Source organism: Chiloscyllium plagiosum, unplaced genomic scaffold (assembly GCF_037043375.1).
Source record: "Chiloscyllium plagiosum isolate Xiang-an unplaced genomic scaffold, Cpla_swu_hap1 HiC_scaffold_4, whole genome shotgun sequence".
Classification (NCBI taxonomy): domain Eukaryota; kingdom Metazoa; phylum Chordata; class Chondrichthyes; order Orectolobiformes; family Hemiscylliidae; genus Chiloscyllium; species Chiloscyllium plagiosum.
Window position 1 is genome coordinate 84,393,328 of NW_028270142.1, and position 23,418 is coordinate 84,416,745.

Here is a 23,418-nt window from a genome sequence, read left to right on the forward strand (position 1 = left end):
AAGAAAAATCCCATAATTGTGCAACAGCAAATGGTAAGTCAGATGATTAGATGAAATATTAAAAACTAATAAAATTAAAGTATAAGAGAAAGCTAAACAGAAACATAAAAATAGATGGAGTTTCTATAAATTGATTTTATAAAAAGTTAAGAAAATGACAATCAGTACTATAATAATGACATAAAATATGGATGAACTGATCAGATATTTTTCATTAGGCCTCACCTCAGACAATAAACTAACAGCTCAGAAGCTGTTAGTTTATAAATCAAGAAATGGAAGCAAAGGAGGAACTGAGGAAAATTACAATCACAGAAGTAGACCTGAATAAATAATACTGGGAGTTATGGGCTGACAAGCTTTGAGAGATATTTGATGCATGACTTTTAATTTTCCCCCAAACTCCCTGAATTTGGGGTAAGTCTTTTTAGATTGGAAGAGAAAAATTGCAATTCCTTTATTGAAAAGGGCACTGAGACAGAAAGTAGGAATTAATAGATCAAATATTTTAACATCTGACATAGGGAAAATGTTAGAAGCATTATTTTAAAAATTATAGCAGTTCAAGAATTTGAGATGGAGTCAACATAGGGAAGGGAAAATCATGTAAAGCCAATCCATTGGAGTTATTTGAGAAAGTAGCCTATGCTGTGGAAATAGTAAATGTACTGTACATAATTTTCCAGAAGTAATAGTTTGAAGGTGTCACATCAAAGTTTATTGTTGAAGCAAAGACTAACAGAGTAGAAGTAAAATATTGGCATAGTCACAGGTTTGGCTCGCTAACAAGCAGAGAACAGACTTAAAGAGGCCTCTTGCAGACTGGCAAGATACAAGTGCCTCACCACAAGGTTCAGTGCCATGATTTTAACTGACTACAATTTGAATAATGCTGAAAAAAACTCTGTCAAAGCATTTTGTCTTGGCACTGATCAGGCCAATTTGCAGTACTAATTTAGAGTAAAACCAATATTTGTACTATATGATACGAGTGCACTGATTGGTTGAAAAACATCTACCAACATAGAAATATTGAAAAAAATTTCAAAATATTACATTTCAGACCTTATTTTCAAAAAAATTATATAAACATCTAAAAGATGTATTTAAGCATAGTTAAATTTATTTATATATATATATATATATATATAGTATATATATATATATATATATATATATACATTTTCTTTTTTAAAAATGGTTGCGTTGTATCACTTAACAGCAATTTTTAAAATTCGAATGAAATTAACAGCTTTAGAATACTGAACAGCCTGGACAGAGAGGACGTTGGTAAGATGTTTCCACTAGCAGGAGAGATGAGAACCCAGGGGCACAGTCTTAGACTACAGGGAAGACCGTTTTGAATGGAGATAAGGAGAAACCTCTTTAGCCAGAGTGGTGAATCTGTGGAATTCATTGCCATAGAAGACTGTGGAGGTCAGGTCATTGAGTATATCTAAAATAGAGGTGGCTAAGTTCTTGACTGCCAAGAGGATCAAAGGGTACGGGGAGAAAGCAGGAAAACAGAGTTGAAAACCCTCTCAGCCATGACTGAATGATGGAGCAGACTCAATGGACCGAATGAGCTAATTTCTGCTCCTACATCTTACGGTGTTATAAATTTTACTGATTAACAATCTGAACTTTGCTTATTTTTTAGTTACATCAGTACAAAACAATCGCTGAACATATCCAAGTGCTGCCATTAGAACAGTGGCACTCAAATTGTTTTGATTGAAGGATTCCCTTTTAAATGGGATTGTTATTGCAGATGCTCAATCTAAATGATAATATTATATCATAATCAATACAAAAGTATTTCAAATGGTGCAGTCACTCTGATAAACAATGTGTGAAATTTTCCCACTTTGACTTCGTTACTTTGACATAGTTACTTTCTTAAAATAATTATGAAAACAGGAAAATTTTTACAAAGCTTATCATTTTTCACTTATCAAGATAAATTGCAAGAAATATCAATGCAAGGGAAAGGGAAAACAACATTCATTCTGTACAAGAGGACTGGCAAGTGGACTCTGGTGCAGACACTGCAATTGAGAAATTCCCAGTTATTGATGCCTAACAGTTAACTTCCAAGCTGTTTAAATTTTAAACTCGGTAGGTTGCCTGACTGGTCAAGGAATAGACTTAAGAAATGAATCACGAATGGCTGTCAACTTCTTGTTGAGTTAAAACAGTTGCAGTGTGTTCTTGTACATATTTTCTGTCTCTCTCTCCTGCTACATGACTGTACTAGGGCACTGAAGAGCCCAGATGATTAATTAACTAGGTGGAGAGAAGAAGTCTGTGAGAAAGTCACTAGGAACCATGTCAGACTAGGTGCCATAAATGTGTCTCAACCAAACGAAGGCAAAGTAGGAAAATTTCACACATTGATAAACAAAGTGGCTGCACCATTTGAAATATTTTCTTGATGGGCTTTCCAGGTTTTTGTGAATCAGAATATCTTAGTTTCTCACAACTTTCATTCCAGTAAACACAACATCATTGCAGAAAATGAAAGCAGGCCAAATTGAGATAGTACCATTTGACTGTACCCACAATGTGTGTGTGGCAGCTACAGGGTCACAAGTCAAAGCAGTATTCTGCAGCAGAGCAGACAAGAGAAAACCTTGTGTATGAAGTATTCTGGTTGCACTTCTCTCTAGGATGGTGCATTGCGCTCCAGTACCTGGGTCATTGCATCAGTTGTATGACACTATGATCTTTTACTTTAAATTCTGTGTCTTATGATCCTACTCCATACTCCATAGCTACCTGACGAAGCAGCAGTGCTCTGAAAGCTTGTACTTCCAAATAAACCTGCTGGACTATAACTTGGTGTTGTGTGATTTTTAACTTTGTCCACCCCAGTCCAACATCGGCACCTCCACATCGTGTTGAAATGAGACCAATAGGTAATCCATTTTTCATTACATATTTTGGCTCTTAGTTTGTACAACTATGATTGAATCTTTTATATTTTCATAACTTGAATTGCTTTATAGCTACATCAAAATTTGGTTAAAAATTCAATCTTTTACAGAAAACATGAGTGCTGCTCAACACTATTTTCTATATAACTGTTTCCATTGCAACCTTCCAGGTTTGTCCCAAAAGGTGTGGACTATGTAAAATAGGGTCCTTACTGCATACCTGACTATTCAGAAATTTGTCATCGAGTTGACTATGAGTTATTTTCTCCCCAACAGAAAAATTGCTTGCCTTCACTGGACTGGCTGTCTGCTAATGAATTAATCATGCAGATGTATTTATGATATGAGTTCTCTGTACTTTGGCCTTTTAGGACAGATCTTCTTTCCTTCAAACATCTCGAATTATTCATCAGTAACTCTCCACCTGACAAATCACTGTCACTGGAGCTCCATGTGATTTCTGCAATTTCCTCAGAGCTCTGACTGCCAGGATCTGCTGTACCAAACAAAAACAAAAAAAAAGCAGATTTCACAATCTTGTTATACTCATTGTACAATAAAAACATACAAGCAGTTTATTTAAATATTTAGTTTTCAGGTTACAAATAACATTACATTTAAATTCAACAAATAAAAACATACTTGCATGCATGTAGCACCTATTAGATCCTATTTTCATATCTCATTGTTCTGAACCAATAAACTGCTTTTGAACTGTAATCATGGTGCTACGTAAGCTAACATAGTAGCTGTATTATGCACAACCAAGATAAATGACAAGGTAAATCTGTTTTGATGGTGGTGATTAATTAAAGGAACTATCCTCCTCCTCTGTGAATGGTTTCAATGGATCTCATGCTTCTTTAAATACCTAAGTGGGAATTTCAGTGAACATCCAACCCAAAGAAAGCACTTCCAAAAATTTATTTAATGTTATGACAGCAGTCTAGATTACGTGCTCAAATCTAGCACAGTTTAAGTGATGCCTGCACCCATTACCCTGGAGATAAACAACAAGCTTAGATTAATTTGCTTAAGATGAGCCTTAAGATAAATATATTGTGGTAAAACTGAAAAAGTGCAGAATAGAAGATTTAAGCTTTGGGACAATGGTACCCATATTGAAACAGCTTGCCCCAGAAAATAAACTCTCACCTAAATGAACTTGTACCAATTGCAGCAAGAACTAAAGATTGAATTGAACTAGTGAGCTCAGGAAGGGCAAGCTCAAGATGCTTACCTCAGAACATACATGCAGAGAGGCAAGCAACATAAGATATACAGGGTAATGAAAGAAAAAAACAGTTTAAATGACTAAAACAAGATTAACTTTTCTAACTTTCCTTTTATTTTAATTAGTACCTTTAACATGGAAAGTGTCAGGAAGTACTTCACACAAAGGTTTTCACTCACAATTTGAATCCATTAGAAGGAATTAGGGCAGATGACTAAAAACTAGGTCAAAAAGATAATCTCAAAAGGAAGAAAGAAAGTCGCACAGAGTTAGTCAGGGAATTCAATATTTTGGGTCTTGGGTAGCGAAAGATATTAATAGTGGAGCCTCATGAGGCCAGAATTAAAGCAGCACAGATATCTCAGAAGGTTGTGGCCAGAAGAAAGTTGGACAGGGGCAAGTTAGGGAGGAGTAAGGACATCAAGGGAATTTGAAAATGAGGTGGAAAGTTTTAAAACTGAGACATGGCTTATCCAGAAGCCACTGAGGTAGGAAGCAAAAAGTGATAAGGACATCATACAATTTAGAATATGGCAAGCTGAGATTTGGATGATCGAAAGTCTAACCTCAAGGGGGGTAGAATACAAAGATATACGCAAACATACAATTTGGAGCAGATGCAGTAGGCCATTTGGTCACTCAAGCATACTCCACCATTCAATAAAATCATGGTTGATCTGATTAATCTACAGACCTACTCAGCCCCAATAACCTTTGTCATTTATCAAGAATCTACTTACCTCTGCCTTAAAAGTATTCAAAGACACTGTTTTCATCTTTTAAGAAACTTCTAAATTCCTTAACCAGAAAGAAAAATATTATCTGCATTTCTGCCTGAAATAGGTGATGCTTTATTTTTAAAGTCACCAGTACTTATGGATTCTCCCACAAGATGAAACATCTTTTCCAAATTCACCCCGTCAAGATATTTCTGAATCCTTCATGTTTCAACCAAGAAACACTGGCCAGAAGTGAATTAGAATAGTCAAGGCTAAAAGTCACAAAAGGTATGGATGAGCATTTCAGCAACAGCTGAGCTGCAGCAATAGCAGAGCTACGTGATAATAACATAGGTGCAAGTAAGGAGCCTTAGTAGTGTGGAGGCATGGTTGGAGCCGATCTCTGGAACAAATCTGATATCAAGATTCTAAAAGATTTGGTTTAGTCTCAGGCAGTTGCCAAGAATGGTGACAGATTTGGTGTCTATAGAATGGAAACGAAGATAATGCAAAGCAAAAGGCTTAATAAGACAATATGCAAATTGTGCTTTTGGCTAACATGTGACAGTCTGAGTAGAAAATAACAAGGGCAAGAAATTGAGAGTGAGGATAATAAAATCCCAATAATCAAGCTAATAGAATATTTTGCTGACTTATACAATGTTTAGAATTAAGCCACCCACTATTTAAGAATCTGTTGCACAAAGATCAAATTTTGTAACTTAAGAGCAATTACCAATTTTCATCCATTATTTCATAAGACAGCAAAAATCAAACTGAGCACTGACACTCAAATGAGATGATTATTATCAAATCTGTTTACAAGTTATAGGGAGAGATTGAATAGGCTGGGGTTGTTTTCACTGGAGTGTCGGAGGCTGTGGGGTGACCTTATAGAGGTTTATAAAATCATGAGGGGCATGGATAGGATAAATAGACAAAGTCTTTTCCCTGGGGTGGGGGAGTCCAGAACTAGAGGGGAAAGATATAAAAGAGACCTAAGGGGCAAGTTTTTCACGCAGAGGGTGGTACGGGTATGGAATGAGCTGCCAGAGGAAGTGGTGGAGGCTAGTCCAATTGCAACATTTAAAAGGCATCTGGATGGGTTCATGAATAGGAAGGGTTTGGAGGGACATGGACCAGGTGCTGGCAGGTGGGATTAGATTGGGTTGGGATATCTGGTCGACATGGACGATTGGACCAAAGGGTCTATTTCCGTATTGTGCATCTCTATGACTCTATGACTGTATAACTGCTGAATTCAAGTATTTTCTAATACATTCATTATATAGCTTTTATCAGATACAGCAATCATTGTAAGATTTTGCTATATACTTATATTACCTTTTACAAGAATAAAGTAAATTCCCTTAGATAAGTGACTAACATTCAAACTTAAAAATAATGACAACTTAAGTTTGACAACTTTCTGGAGAATTTTCTGAGTACATAAAGAACAAGGTGAATAAACAAGAACCAGTCGTGAACTTGATTTCCAGAGAAGCATTTGATAAAGATTATGTTACAAATGTCTACGATGTTAGGGATAATATTAGCTAGAGGGTAGGTTAACTTACAGAAGATGGAGATTTAGAATAATTTTCAGATTGGCAAACAATATCTATTGGGGTGCCACAGGGATTAGCGCTGGGATCTCAATTATCTATAATTTAGAATAATGCCTTGAAGTGACATATATATATGCATAAGCATGGCAGATAGTGGGATTTAAATTTAGTGAATACATATGAAATTAAAAGCTAGTGGTCGCCATTAAACCTCTGTCGATTGTCAGAAGAATCCACCTGATTCACCAATATCATTTCTGGAAAGGAAATCTGCTGCTGCTAATGACTGTTTTGAACAGATCAATTCGGAATCTGTTCCATTAAGCACTATAATAGTGCAACATAACATTATTGTCAATATCTTCAGTGTATAAATGGGACTTCATCTTTGCAAAGTTATATGGTGGTCATATTTACCTGTTATGGCAAGGTATATCAGTTAGGGCAAGATCAAGTTGGTCTTTGCCTCTTCTGGATTCCCTCAACACCTGTCACAATTCCAGCCTGCCAGATATTTCTTCAAAACTTGACCAGATCAATCTTGTAATAGTGATATCAAGTCAATCTTAGCAATGGACATTAAAATCCTCTGCTCAGAATACATTCTAAGACCTTGCTATCACCGGTGTCTCTTCCAACCTGTGCTCAACATGGAGGAATATATGGAGAGTATAGTAGGTGGGGTATTTTTTGCCCATGTTTGACCTGATGTCATGAAACTTCTTGGGATCATGACCAATCCAAAAGGTTAATGCTCCCAGGTCAACTCCCACCTGAGTGTATATTACTGGCCTTCTGAGGAAACTATCCTCCTTACTATATATCACTATGCCACTCCCTCCTGGCAGCAAGCAGGCCGTAAATGATGTTGGAGGAGTCTAAAACATTGGTTATAAAATGTGACTATATCAGGCTATTACTTTGTTTGCGGGATCAATTTCCTAACTTTGCAAAGGAGGCTTGTGCAAGGTCAACATGGCACAATATGCCATTGTTTTCAGTGCTTAAATTGATGTCAAGCAATCTTCCCATTTCTTTTTTTCAACTTTACTGTTAAGTTTGGAACAAATGAATGGCTTACTAGGGGCCATTTCAGAGAACATCTAATAGACAGTCATATGTTGGCCAGATTGGGTAAGAACAGATTTCTTTCCCTAAATGGTAATAGAGAATTGCATGGGATTTAACAACAATCTAGTAGTTTCATGATCGCAGTTACTCTGGCAAGCTTTTAATTCTTTATTTGTTAATTGAACTTAAAATTCACCAATGGCAGGAACAGTATTTGAATTTGTGTCCCCAGAAATTTGGCATGGGCCTCTGCATCATGAGCTGCTTTGTGTTGTTAAATAGCATATTTACCATTGATGCCTGGGCTCATGGAAACATCTACAGGTGAGAACCATAAAGCTGCTTGGGGACCTATGTAATTGTATGTTAATGATAGCTATCAACCTCAAAAAAAGGATAAAACTGGTGTATAGCAAACACTTAATACAAGACAAACTACCTCTGTCAGAATGAAGTACAGATGTGAGACTACGGACTACCGTTTTCTCTTCTCCCATAGACTTGCTACCCTGTTAAAACGAAAAAAAAAGTAAAATGAAACATCTGAGAAAACTAAGCAACATAATGTGAATAAAACCAAACAAAACAATGGTTGGGCATATACAACTACTGCCATTAGGAAAGTAATGCTAAAATTGTTTTGGTCAAATTATTCCCTTTATACTGGGCTTGCGATTGCAGATGCACAATCTAATGATAGCATTATATAACACACAATACAAAAGTTCTGCATGGAAATAGCTATTTTTTAAAAGCATTATTAAAACTTAATATTTCTGAGAAAAGACAAACTTTTTCAAAAATGTTCCTCTTGCACTTACAATAAACAGGAACATAGGAACAAGAGTAGGCCATTTAGATACTCGAACCTGTTCAACCATTCCAAGAGATCATACTGAACTGTGGCCTCGCTCCATATATTCCTTGGGCCCATATCCCTTAATATCTTTGCTTGACAAAAACTTATCTATCTCAAGTCTAAAACTAACATCCAATTGAGCTTCAACTGACATTTGTGGAAGAGAGTTCCAAACCTCTACCACTTTTTGTGAGTAGATATGCTTCCTAATATCTCTCATGAACAATCTGGCCCTAATTTTCAGACTATGCCCCTAGTTCTAGAATTACCAATTAACTGCAAATAGTTTATTTTTATCCCTGTCTTTCCCTGTTAATGTCTTAAAGACTTCGATCACATTACCCTATAATGTTCAAAAATATGTTGAAAACAGGCCTAATTTGTACAATTTCTCCTTATAAAACTTAATCCCTGAAATCCAGCTATCATTCTTGTAAACCTACATTGTGTGCCCTCCAAGACCAATACATCCTTCATAACATACAGTGCCCAGATCTGCTCTCTGTACACCAAGTGGGGTCTAACCAGGCTTTTGTATAACTGCAGCATAATTTCTGCATCCTTGCACTCCAGTCATAAATGCCTGCATTCCATTAGCCTTCTGGATTATTTTCTGCATTTGTTTGAGGCATTTTAAAGATCTATGTATTTGAATTTTTCAAACAAACTTGTCAGACTATAACCTGGTGTCATGCGAGTTTTGATCTTGTCCAACCCAGTCCAACACTGGCACCTCCACATTATGACAATGTGTTTAGACATTTAACTTTGTACCATCTAGAAAGTAATCTGATTTATCCTTTTTCAGTGCAATATGCTCAGGCTTGCTTACACTGAACTCCATCTGCTACAATTTTACCCATTCACTTAGTCTATCAATGTCCCTTTGTAATTTTATGCCGTAATCTATACTTCCATCTGACTTTGCATCAGCAAATTCAGACATACAAATTTCTATGCCATTATCCAAGGTGTTAGTAAATAATGTGATTATTTGAGGCCGTAACATAGATCTTTAAGGGACACCACCAATCACATGCTTTTAGAATACCAACATAAAGGGAAACAACATTCTGACTGTATGAGAGCAGATTCTGATTGGTGGGCAATTGATTCTGGTGGAGAACACATCAGTTAATGATGACTGAACAATTAATTGCCAAGATTTATTTAAATTTTAAGCCAGGCAGCTCAACTCTGACTAATGAAAGAATTATCCTAACAGATAAACCAGAGAATGGCTGTCACTTATTGTGCCTGTTTCAACACAACAGTATGTGTACATGTTCTTCCTACTGCAAAGAGTACAGTGTTGCATGCATTAGCATATGTTGCTTTAATTACAGCAGAACCTTGATTATCCGAAAGATATGGGCGGGTAGTATTTTGTTCAGTTAATCGAATTCTGGATAATCGAATGCCAGATGGCATAGTTTAGCCAAGCATCGGAAGCTTGCAATCTTGCCAGATAATCAGATATTCGGATAGTCAAATGCCAGATAATCGAGGTACCTCTGTACACATGTGCAAACCCCAAATTGGACATGAGCATAGTTCTTCACACAATCAAGAAATATCCAATTGCAGAATCACATCTATTGCTGAATACTAAGTTTTGTAAACATGGACTGGCTGCTGCAATCACTCTCCTTCTTGTTACATATAGTCAAAGTGACATGCTGTTTGATACAAAATGCCAGTCTTTGGGATGTGCATACTACACATCTAATGTTAAATCGGCACTGATTGTGTTGCTGTTTAACAATACTTAATAATAGTTGTTTGGTAAAATAAAAATTAAAATTAATTACAGAGTAGCAATTTGAGGACAATTTCACTGATATAGTGCATTGCTTTTAATGTGGTTAAGTATTATTGGAATATATAACCAAACAGTTCACAGATTACATTCAAAACAGACTGATGTTTGTCAAATTGCAGCAGTCATACTATTCTTAGACATTTAAATGGCTCAAAGCAGGTAACCACCTTTTAACAAAACTTTTCTAAATATAGAAGAATTATCTTGTCTCAAATTCAATTAGAATACTCACTTGAATGTGAGTCTCAGGAATCTTTTGTATAGGTCAGTAAATATAATGTTTAATCATGCAAGAAGTTTACATTATTGCAAGAATTAGATTAGTCTAAATTGTTCACCACCAGCTTTTCTTCTTACAAGAGGTTTTGCTCACTGCAGGAACCCAAATTGAATGTAGCAAAACTATCATCAGCCGCAATTAAATTATACCAAATGGACAGTTTAATTTTCTCTTCCTTTTTCTCCCTGATATTTTTGTCTCTCTCTGATAGAATGATTATCTAGCAGAATCACTGGAAAGTTTCTTGAGATCCCAGCTTGTGAACCACTATGCTGGAACAAATCACTGTGTCATTGTGGAGTGTTGAAGAAGCCTGAAGCAGGGTCCCTACTCCAAGAGAGAGTGTGCATGCATGCATGTATGTATGTTTGTCAAAACATTGATTTCCTATCCCACATTTCCTGCTATGAGACAACAAGTTTGATTGGAGGTGACAAGTTAATAAAGTGAATATTAAGATCAGAGGATTTCAAAGTAACCAGTGAAAGATGTCTTTTCAAGATCATGCTGTATTTCATTGGAACAAGATATTGGGTAAAAATAAGGAAGTCAGAACATAGTTTGACAGGGACCTAAATTGGCAAACAAAAGGGAGTTTTGGGTCACATTTGCGGTCAGAATGGAGATATTCAACAAAGTGGCTACATAACTGATTTTCATCACCCTCGTACAAAAGATTGGAGGAAGTTCAAATAATTCACTGTCTCACATGAAAGAAGCATCTGGGGCCTTGGTCAGTTGTGCAAGAAAAGACAAGTGTTGTATCACTAGCTTGAAAAGTGTGTGGGAAAGAAAAACAGCAAATGGAAGAATGGCAATAACAATCATCCTCTTAGAAGCCAAAGAGAGGAAAGATGTGGTTGGAAATGCAAATAGCAGGAACAGTTTCTCAGAAGCAGAAAAAGGGGAGCTATACTGTACTTGGATTTCCAGAAGGCATTTGACAGGGTTTCACATAAAAGGTTATTGCACAAAGTAGCTCTTATAGCAGGTAACGTACCTGCAGGGGTTGAAGACTAGCTAGCTGACAGAATCAAACAGACTGCAAAAATGGGTCTGTATCAAATTGGCAGGACATGATAAGTGGGGTCATGCAGACATCTGCATTGGACCTTCAACTTTCTACAATTTATATCAACAACTTAGATGAGGAGTTGATGTCATGGTGGGTAAATTTTCAAAAGACAAAAATATGTATGAAATTATGTTGTGAAGATAATGCAACATGAATGCAGACCAATGTAGATAGGTCATGTGAATGGGCAAAAATCTGGAGACAGAATATAATGTGGGAAGATACAAAATTGTCTACTTTGGCAAGAAGAATAAAAAAACAGAGTATGACTTAAATAGAAAACAATTTCAAAAGCCAAGGTACAGAGGAATCAAGGTGCTCTTGTGCACAAGTCACAAAAAACTGTGAAGCAAATGCACCACATAATCAGGAAGACTAATAGTATATTATTATGAGATCAACTGAATATAAAAGAAAGATTATTATTTTCAAGTATATAGGGCATTTGTGAAAGCTTCATCAGGTGGATGAAGGAGCAGCGCTCTGAAAGCTAGTATTTCCAGTTAAATCTGTTAGACTATAACCTGGTGTTGTGTGACTTTTAACTTTGTACACCTCAGTCCAACACTGGCATCTCCAAACCATACCTCAATGTGAGATTTGACTTATTTAATAATTCTATGCAGTTAAAAAATAATCTAGTTATTTCTAGGGTGTCAGAAGTTGCCAATACGGAAGAAAGTAAAATAAGCTAAGGGTCTAAAAGCCCCACTAGCAGCCTCTTATTGCTCTTTCCCATCCCAAAGTCAACTCTTCATGAAGTTCTGTTACTACTTCTCCCAAAGCCATCAGAGTTCCCTCAAATTATACTCTCTGATATGTTCTTTCACCTCACATGGTACTTATGCTAAAAGTGTGCATAATTGAGCTCTCAATAAGCAACTTATGATGGACTGTAAGATTGCTATATTATCTTACTTCCATTGATGAAACTGCTTGAAAACCTTTGCCACACTGATTCCATGATTTTGCAACTGAAGGTGTAAATTTCTTAGCAAGAGTACTTGCTCTCTTGCAGGTTGCCTCCACATCCTGATCACCACTCAAAAATAAGAATCGCTCCACCATTCCAGTCGTCCTTTTCCGCTGAAAATCAGGCAAATACATCAGATTAACAATATAAAGAAATGCTACGCACATCAATTTGACTTACTTTTGCCAAAAAATGTCACAATAGAATCAGAACATGAATCTTAAAAAGGAATTCACCAATTTTCTTTCTTCCATCCTTGTCATAGGTTAGAAACTGGATAGAAATTAGAAGTGCTCTACTGTTCACAACTTAAACCTTGCATTTGTCAAGTAGAATGCTATATAGTATGCTATGAATTCTGAGAACCAAGTGGTGTTTATACAAAGTTTATTTCATTGGATTGGTTAGAGCTAAATTTAGATTTTAAAGGTGAAAGTACACTTTGCTATCCACAACACTAACTGAAATTTTCCTTCATGGATTATAGGTGTTTCTATCTGGCCCAACATATGTTGCCCATTCCTAGTTCTCCTTCAGAACAGCTTCTAGAACCACTGTAGTCCATTTGGTGTAGATAGATCCTCAATGGGAAAAACTTCCAGGGTTTGACCCAGCGACACTAGAAAAAGAGTCATATATTTCTGATTCAGGATCATGAGTGATTTCAAAGGGACCTATCAGATGTTGGCAATCCACATATCTGCTGCCCTTGTCCTTCAAATTGGAAGCGGCCATGGGTTTGGAAGGCCCTATCTAAGAAGCCTTAGAGAGTGGTTGCAGTGCATCTTGTAAATGGTACACACTTGTGTCATTGTGTATCAGTGTGAAGAAAGTGAATTGTGTTCGATGGGCTATCAATCAAACAGGTTGTTATGTCTTGGATGGTGTTGAGCTTCTGGAGTGTTGTTGGAGCAACATTAATCAAGGAAAATTGAGTGTATTCCATCACAATCCTGACTTACACACACAGATACATTGAGGAGTCAGGATGGAGTTATTTGCCACAGAAATCCCAATTGTAGCCACAATATTTATATGACTGGTTCAGTTTCTGGTCAATGATAACCCCCAAGTTGATATTAGGAGATTCAGGTAATGCCATTAAATGTCTAGGGGTGTTGATTTAATTCCCTCATGATGGAGAGGCTCATTGTCTGGAATATAGGAAGGCATGGTGGCTCATTTAGCACTGCTGCCTCATAGCGTTAAGGATACACGTCCGATTCCAGCCTTGAGTGCTTGTCTGTGTGGAGTTTGCACATTCTTCTCGTGTCTGGGTGGGTTTCCTCCAGGTGCTCCAGTTTCCTCCCACAGTCCAAAGATGCGCAGGTTAGGTGAATTGTCCACAGTTCTCAGGGATATGTATGTTAGGTGCATCAGTCAGGGGTAAGTGTAGGGGAATGGGCCTAGGTGGGTTACTGTTCAGAGGGCCTGTTCCCACACTATAATTACATAGAATGGAATAGAATCCCTACAATGTTACTCGTCATGCTTGAACGTTATCAAGGACTTGCTGCAATTGTCAGAAGTCGCGCAACATCAGGTTATAGTCCAACACGTTTATTTGAAATCACAAGTTTTTAGAACGCTGCTCCTTCGTCAGGTGAAGTAGAGGGAAGTACAGAGGCACAGAATTTATACAGAGAGAGATAATTAAGTGTCAAAAGATAGTACAAATAGTGTGAGTTTAAATGTTAACAGATTGAATAACAAGTTTTTGCAAGTGATCAAAAGTGTCAAACGGTGTAGGTAAAGCATGAACAGTTGAACAGCAAGTGAAGGGATAACCTACAATCTGATCAATAAAGGCAGGGAGATAATTACAAAAAAAAATCAAAAATAAGATGGTGCTAGCGACAAACCAAACAGCTGGAATAACATGATAAGTATAAGAGTCTCATGATGAGAGTCTAACTAAAGTAACAAGTAATCCAAAACTGTACAAACTAATTAAAGTATAGGGATGAAGTTATCAAGATGATGATGTCAAAACAGAACAGTAAGGAAGATTTTGCAACCACATATCAATATGGTGTGTTTACATTTAGCACAACATTAACCCAAGATCACGGCAGAGGCCATCGTCAGGGGTACAGAACTTGGCTATCAGTTTCTGCTCGATGATACTGCGTTGTTATGTATCTCTAAAGCCAGTTTCGGTCAGCATCCTCCAAAGTCCATAGATTGAATGTCCTTGACTGCTGAAGTGTTCCCTAACTGGGAAGGAACATTCCTGCCTGACAATTGTCCTGCATTCATCCATTGGCAAGACCATGCAGACATGATGACAATATACCATGCCTCAGGCATCATTTGCTGCCATGTATGAGGTAGACAACATTGGTGGAGTCATGAGTACTACTGTATATGGTGGGTGCTGTTCCCACACATGATGGTAGTATCCATGTCGATGATCTGGCATGTCTTGCAGCGGTTGTCATGGCAGAGCAGTGTAGTGTTGCAGTCGCTGTTCCCTTGACAGCTGGGTAGTTTGCTGTAACCAATGGCCTGTTTGAAGTTGAGCAGATGTTTAACGGCAAGAAGTGAAGGCTCAGGGATGATCTTTGTGATGATGAGCATCTCATGACATGTTGAAGGCTGTTAAGTACATGGCATAGTTTCTCCCCTTGGGGGGAGATAAAGGGTACTCTCTCATCGTGCTCCATGTCTATCTTCTGAGGAGGTCGTTCCAGTTTTTTGCTGTGGCATGTCAGAACTGGCCATCAATGATTTGAGCACCGTATCCCATTTGGCTTCTTTAACATGCTTAGGGAGGAAGCTAGAGAAGTGAAGCTTCATGAGGTTTCTCCATGGGCTTGCGGTAGAGTGATGAACAAGGTGTCAGTCCTTGAATGTCTAAGAATGAGACCGATTCTGAAGAGTAGCCCGTGGTAAGTCTGATGGTAGGATGAAACTTGTTGATATCGTCATGCCGTCATTTCAGCAATTCCTTACCATGAGTCCAAAGGAAGAAAATGTCATCAATGCATCTAGTGTAGAGCACTGGTTGGAGGTCCTGTGCAGTGAAGAGGTCTTGCTCAAACTTGTGCATGAAAATGTTAGCTAATTAAGGTGCAAATTTGGTCACCATGGCTGCTTTGTGTGTCTGGATTAAGAGCTGGTTGTTGAAGGTAAAGATGTTGTGGTCAAGGATGAAGCAGATGACTTGTAGGATGGCATCTGGAAATTGCCAGTTGTTGGTGTTGAGTACGGAGTCTGTTGTCATGGGGGGTGCTGGTGTAGAGTGCCAAAATGTCAATTGTGATGAGGAATGTTCCTGGTTTGACTGGTCCATGGGTGCTGAGTTTCTGCAAGAAGTCTGCAGTGTCGGGACAGGATCTGGGGTTTCCTTTTACAATGCAATTCAAGATGTTTTTGATATCACCAGAGAGTTTCTTATACAAGGTCCCATTGTTTGGCATGATGGGACATCCAGGAGCATTGGCTTTATGTATCTTCAGAAGTTAGTAGAAGGCTCCAATACAAGAGATTCACAGGATGAGAGTGCATAGGATACTCTAAAGGTCTGGATCAAAGGTCTTGATCAGACTGTTGAGTTGACGTGTGTGTCCTTTCATCTGATCTACAGGTAGTGATCTGTAGTGTTCCTGTCTGACAGCTGAACAATGCGCTTCTTTGCAGCAGTCTGTTCTATTCTGTATGACAATGGCTCCTCCTTTGTCTGCTGGGTTAACGACAATTTTGCAGTTGGTTTTGAGAGCATGGATGCCAACACGTTGTGCTTGGGTGATGTTTTGGGCTATGTTGTGAGCACAGCTGATGAATGTGGTATTGACGTATCTCCTGATGACTCAGGCATACCTTTTGAGCCTAGGGCAGCTGCCCTCCGGAGAGGTCCAATGCGACTCTTTCTTCTTTGGTTGCTGCACTGCAGATCTTTCTATCGACAGGTTCTGGCTCGTTGGTTGTCTCATTGGGCTTGCTACTGACAGCTTGGAGTTTGTGGAAGAATTCCCGGAGCCTCAGTCGCCTGATGAATCTTTGTGTGTCTGCCACGAGAAACTTGACATCATCACCAGCAGTAACCAAGCCTCCTTCAGTACCACGATTGAAACCAGTACCACCGCAGAGGAGTCCATCATCAACTTGTCTGACCACACACTTCAAATCAGACTTCCAAAAATACTATATTGCATTTGTTACTAATTCCAATAATTTATTTTTTATTGCTCCGCCCAAAGGTATAAGGTCCATGAACTACTCCCACCTTTGTCTGCCGACTCTTACTGTTCATAATTCCCAGACATACTGATTCTAGTTCATAATTTCTTGAGACCAGATCTTTTTCCATAAATGACATCTTTTTTTACATTGTTCTTTATTAAGAGCTACTTTTCTCCTTTGTCTGTTTTTCTAAAATGTAAGTACCTAGGAACATTTATTTCCCAAAATTAATTTTGAAGGTATTGTAACTTGATCTTCAAATAGAGTGGGTCATTCAAATTAGCAGGACTGATTTCAAAAATAAGTTGGTAGAATGATTTCCTATCAATATTTTTGGAGCAATATATTGTGGAACCACCTAAAGATAATACTATCGTATATTGAGAGGAAGGGAGCAGGGTGAATTCATAACTTCTTAGCAAATGTTCCAATGAGAATGGGATTGTACCACTGAATTCCAAGTTAAGCTTGATTGTGACATACTGATAACCTTGCAGTCATGTCTTTGTAATGCTAATTAGATCAACTTTTTTTTATTTTACGTGGGATGTGGGCATCACTGGCAAGGACAGAATTTGTTGCCCTCAAATAGTATGGCCCAGCAAACCTGAAGGCAGCTAAGAACCAAACAGGATGCTGTAGGTCTCGGCTCATGTGTAAACCAGAATAGGCAATTATAGCAGATTTTCTCCCCTACAGGACAGTAAATCAGATGAAGTTTTACAACAAATCACAGTAACAGTAATGGACACCAAAACTGAGAATATGTTTCCTTTACAGATTTTTTATAAATGATCATTAATTGTACAGCCAGGATAGGAGAAACTGTGTAAGGAGATCAGAGTAAGAACCACAAAAGTTTCAAATTGGGACATAACCATATGTTATACAAATACAGCAGGGCAAACAAGGATGGCAATAGTCAATTCAATGCATTGGCATTAGGGAATCTTTGGAAGTCAACCTGGAGACCTGGAATAACAAAATGGGTTATATATTCAAATGTCACAACTGAAATTTGTGAATTTAAATTGTTAAGTTAATTTCTTTTAAATTAGAACAAAAGCAAGTGATACAAAGCTATTTTAAAAAATCACAACATCAGGTTATAGTCCAACCGGTTTATTTGGAAGTACAAGCTTTCGGAGTGCTGCTCCTTCATCAGGAAGCTAGTGAAGCAAGATCATAGAACAAAATTTATAGCAAAAGATCATAGTGTCATACAACTGATGTGATTTATTGAACAAACCTAGATTTCTATTAAGTTTTTCATCTTTTAGAATGGAATGCAGGTTTCGATTCATTAATATGTAAATCACAGAACTTCTTTCATGTTGCATTCCTGAGATAACTTAAGGTTTTATATGTAAAAAAAGTCTCAGCTCAGACAATGCATAAAAGGTGTGAGGTTACAGCCTGTTCGTATTCCAATCTGGAGTCATTTAGGTTCTATTTTGAAAGAAGGAATTTATAAAATGTCACATAGATTGACTGCCTACACAAAAAATTATAGGCTTTTTGAACAAAATAGAATGTATCTACAAATACAATACATGCAAGTTCGTCCCACAGACTTGTGTGCATGTGTGTGTGTGCGCGCACGCGTGCATGTAAGGGAGAGAGACAGAGTGTATATGTGTGAGAGAGGAAGTGTGTGTGTATCATGGAGTATATGCCTGTGAGAGGGTGTGCACGTGTGTGTGTGTGTGTGGGGGGGGAAGAGAAGGAGTGTGTGTGCGTGTGCGCCTGAGAGAGTGTACAGTGTATTGGGGTCACCTATAGTGCAACATGAATCAAAGGTCCCAGTTGAGGCCATCCTCATGGCTTGGCTATCAGCCTCCGCTCAGTCTCTCCGCATTGTTGCATATCCCCAAGTCCTTCAGGACAACATCGACCACAACACCATACAACCCTGCCATGGCAACCATTGCAAGGCATGAGTGTCGACATGGGCACTACCATTAAACTTGGGGACACCACCTATTGTGTATGCAGCAGGTACTCATGCGACTCGGCCAATGTTATCTATCTCATATGCAGGCAAGGATACCCCGAGGCACGGTATATTGGTGAGACGAAACAGACGCTATGATGACGGATGAATGGACACCGCATGACAAATCGCCAGACCGGGATATTCTCTCCCAGTTGGAGAACACTGCAGCAGTCAAGGACATTCGGTCTCAGGTCTTTGGGTGACCGCCCTCCAAGGCGGACTTTGGGATACGTAAAAAACAGAGTGGCTGGGCAGAGGCTGATAGCCAAGTTCAGTACCCATGAGGATGGCCTCAACCGGGACCTTGCGTTCATGTCACACTGCAGGTGACCCTAATACATTCTCTCTCTCAAACACACACTCTCACTCACATGCTCTCTCTCAGGTGCGCACACACACACTCCATTACACTCTCACATGCGCACACACACATAAGTCTACTAGGTCAATTTGCAATTGCAGAATTGTATTTGTGGATACATTCTATTTTGTTCAAAAAGCACACAATCTGTAGACAGTCAATCCAGGGACATTTTATAAATTCCTACTTTGAAAACAAAACCAAACTGACTCAAGATTGGAATACATAGAGTCTAACCTCACACCTTTAATCCATTGTCTGAGCGGAGATGTCTTTTTTTAATAGAAACCATAAGTTACCTCAGGAATGTGACTTGAACGAGATACTGGGATTTACAAATTAATGAATCGAAACCTGCAACCTAATTTAAAAGATGAAAGACTTAACAGCAATCTAGGTTTGTTCAATATATTACATCAGTTGTATGACACTATGACCTTTTGCTATAAATTCTGTGTCCTATGATTCTGCTCCTCTAGCTGCCTGACGAAGAAGCAGCACTCTGAAAGCTTGTACTTCCAAATATACCTGTTGGATTATATCCTGGTGTTGAGAGATTTTTTTTAAACTTTGTCTATCCAAGTCCAACATTGGCACTTTCACAACAAAGCTATGAGATCATCAACAGGTCCAGTCCTCCTTGATTTCACAGGATAACTGCCACCCTAATACAATTTGCCTGACAATTAACTCCAGACCAACAACAATGTGGTTAATTCATAACTGTACTCTAGAATGATCAATCAGGTCACCCAAATATACCAATCCACTACAAATAAAAAGATTAAACTGAACTGACCTAGCCATTAGACTTAAATGGCAACAAAAATCAGTAGTTCCTGCAAAGCCCATAATTTCATAACAGGTCTAATTCTACTGAATGAAGTTGGGAGGTCATGTTGCGGCTGTACAGGACATTGGTTAGGCCACTGTTGGAACATTGCGTGTAATTCTGGTCTCCTTCCTATCGGAAAGATGTTGTGAAACTTGATTCTGAAAAAATTTACAAGGATCTTGCCAGGGTTGGAGGATTTGAGCTATGGGGAGAGGCTGAACAGGCTGGGCTGTTTTCCCTGGACCGTCAGAGGATGAGGGGTGAGCTTGTAGAGGTTTACAAAATTATGAGGGGCATGGATAGGATAAATAGACAAAGTCTTTTCCCTGGGGTCACGGAATCCAGAACTAGAGGGCACAGGTTTAGGGTGAGAGGTGAAAGATACAAGAGAGGCCTATGGGGCAACTTTTTCATACAAAGGGTGGTACATGGAGGCTGGTACAATTGCAATATTTAAAAGGCATTTGGATGGGTATATAAATAGGAAGGGTTTGGAGGGATATGGACCTGGTGCTGGCAGGTGGGACTAGATTGGGTTGGGATATCTGGTCAGCATGGATGGGTTGGACCGAAGGGTCTGTTTCCATGCTGTATATCTCTACAACTCTATGACTCTATGAATGATGAGCAATGTCACAGACATCTCCAGCACTGTCCCAGGTACAGAATACATCCAACAGAGATAGAAACCAACATCATACAGTCATGAAGAAGCATCACTGGGATTTCTCAACAATGATTTCAAAATCCATTAAGTTTCAAAGTATCAGGTGAAGCATGCAAGGAAACTATCTGCTGTTTACATTCTACCACTATTTTTCAGTTGATGAATTAATACTTCTCAATATTGAAGCACTGACAATAATGCACATCACCACCAGTGGCTTAATAGCATCATCACTAATGGAGCTAAGTTTAAACGTAGTGTACACTATTTTAGCTGAAGATACCACCTTGCAGAATGGGGCGCCTGCATTTTAGACGTACTGGAAATGGATTAAGACATCCGGTAATAACCCTGGCTTTTGCGTTGATGAGGCAATCTGCACTCTTGGTGTTGGCCTGATTTTTCTTGATACACATTTCCAGTTTTTAACCACGTCCGTTTCAGTTTTGCATCAGTTCCATCACCTTGACCACCGTGTTTTGACTATTAAATCACTGGTCAATATTCCCTTGTGTGAACATGTTCCTATCATTCTCTTGGTTTTGCTCTTTTAGAAATTTCCGTCATCTCCTGTTGACAAAACTAAATTTGACACAAAGTTGGGAAACTGTTCTTCCAGAGATACGAACTGACCAGCAGAGTGTTCCCAGCATTTTCTATTTGTCTGTGCTTTGCTCGAGGTAGGAACAGTGTTAGTAACTGAGTTAACCCGCTCTCCGGCCAGTTACAGTCAGCATGGAGAACGACAGCGTTGCCCCGGGTACAGAAGACAGGCTCTCGGCTGCTTCCATTAACAGCTTATCATTTTCCATCTGCCTAACACCTGTTCCTGTAAACACCGTGCAATTAGCACATTAAAAATAAACACCCTCATACCTTCCTGGTGTTGGACATCCTATCGCTTAATCTGCTCAGGCCCACACACAGGCTTTATCCGGCAGCACCAACCGCCGAACTGCTCTGGCAGTGTGGGCGGAGTCAAAACTGCGGCTGCGTAGAGCTGCCCGACAATCTATTGCAGACAACCAGGAAGCTAGAAGGAAGTAGGAAGTTAGGCAGCATTAACGTTTTGTTTTGGCCTGGCTTGCTGTGTTCTTCCAGCATGTACAGTTGTTATTTTTTTTTTAATTTACAACCTACAGTTGCAGTACTGTGCTTAATATCCACAGAATTATCCAAATTTACAGAACACTAGATGGGACAAATTCTGACATATTTCTAACCATTACAAAGCAGGAGTGATAGCAACATTTAAAAAAAAAATCCTTCCATTGGCTGTGGAGAGAACGGCCTTTCCAAACTCAGGTAGTTGGAGATTGGAGAACAAATATCTGAACTCCATGTGCATGACCAAGAATTTTGCCACATAAATATTCCAAACCTGTTTCAAAAACAAAGTCATAAAGATCATATCTGAACACTCCTGTTAAATGGTTACCAACAGACACAGCTTGCAGCACAGGTCTAATGGTGGCCTTCGCACCACTTTCCTGCTTCTCACCCGTCGATTTTCACTACCTAAGAGATTAAATACTTATCTCATCGTTAAATATATTCCAAGTCCCATCCTTGAGGTATGGAATTCTAAAGATTAACAACCCATTGAGCAAAACAATTGTTCCTCAACTCTGTCTTGAAATGGGAGGTACCTTATTTTTGTTGTTTTTAAAGAGTTAACTTGGAATCTTCGGAATAGCTCCACTCACTGATATATAAATTGCTGTTTCTGGGAAGAGTTAGTCTGTTTGTTGTTAGCTAAATCATGGCCAGAAGGCATGAAGAGAAATTCCAAAGAATACTCTTCTAAATTCTCGAGTTTAAAATCTGCTGCTTTAAAAAAAATGGACATCTTGCTGGACTATAAAATGGTTTTGGCTGATCACACGATCATACTTCCAAAAGCTGCTGAATCCCCGCATTGTATAAACATTCCAGCTAAAACAAAGGACTTAAGAGACAAGCTGCTCTGCTTCTAGCCAGCTCTGGACAAAGGAAAACATTTATTATTATTTTTCTTTTTTTTTCCCCCACACTACCACCTAACCATGGTAGTGCTTATATTTTCCTCCAGAAAACATTTATTATTAACTGTTATGCTAAAATGCATGCTAATTTTTTTTGTTATTTCTTCGCAATGGAAGCTAATGAGGGAGTAAAACTATGTTCAGTTTAACAACCTTCCAATTAGCCCAAGAAGATGGGGCAATTGGCTCCCTTATCACATCACTGAAATCAGGATTGATTGAATTGCTTAAATGTACAATTCTTGGATCCTAAATCAGTTAGCTACTTGACTGGAGTAAGCAGGGGTCTCGTCTGATCCAGCCCCTAATGCAGTTTTCCTGCATGGAGGAAAAACTACTGGGCTAATCTCTCTGAAGGAACTATTACTGATGAATATTATTGAGACAGTCCATACCTCTGTTAAATTGTAACTCAAGCCAAACTGATATTAATATCTCTGAATTTACCAAAACTTGTAAATTATAATACATCTCCTTCCCTGTCCTTTCTTAATTTCCTGTGTCCTTGTGTGGTTCAATCTTAACTGCTTTCTGGGAAATTAGGAATGAACAATCAATGTTAGGTTTGCCAGTGAAATCCATGACTTGTGAATGAATTTTTTAAAAATTCTACAAATTTACGACTGGTTAACTACTTTAATACTATGTAACAGGCATTGTTGCCTAAGAAATTATAAATAAGTCTATGCAGTAGAATGCAGTGAACTAATGGTCACAAAGGGAGAATTTATGATTGCTTTACACCTCTTCAGCTCAAGACAGTGACAGATTGTTCAATGTAGCATTTTCCCTTTTAATCATGTCCCTTATATT

General features: G+C 38.4%; 1 protein-coding gene across 6 annotated transcripts in view; it reads right to left on the minus strand.

The window, feature by feature from the left end:
- The window catches only part of spidr (scaffold protein involved in DNA repair), a 284,198-nt gene extending 262,635 nt beyond the window's left edge, over positions 1 to 21,563 (minus strand). For 2 of the 6 annotated variants that reach the window (XM_043688288.2, XM_043688287.2), the window contains exons 1-4: positions 21,458 to 21,561; positions 12,483 to 12,650; positions 7,968 to 8,037; positions 3,226 to 3,432 (exon numbers count right to left, since the gene is read on the minus strand). In XM_043688288.2, the coding sequence (XP_043544223.2) occupies positions 3,226 to 3,432; positions 7,968 to 8,037; positions 12,483 to 12,650; positions 21,458 to 21,475 (463 nt within the window). In that variant the 5' untranslated portion in view covers positions 21,476 to 21,561. Of the gene's footprint in view, positions 1 to 3,225; positions 3,433 to 7,967; positions 8,038 to 12,482; positions 12,651 to 20,867; positions 21,427 to 21,457 lie in introns of those variants that run through there. The other 4 variants (XR_015756994.1, XM_043688286.2, XM_043688285.2 and 1 more) reach the window with 4 other exon arrangements.
- Positions 21,564 to 23,418: the final 1,855 nt, after the last annotated feature.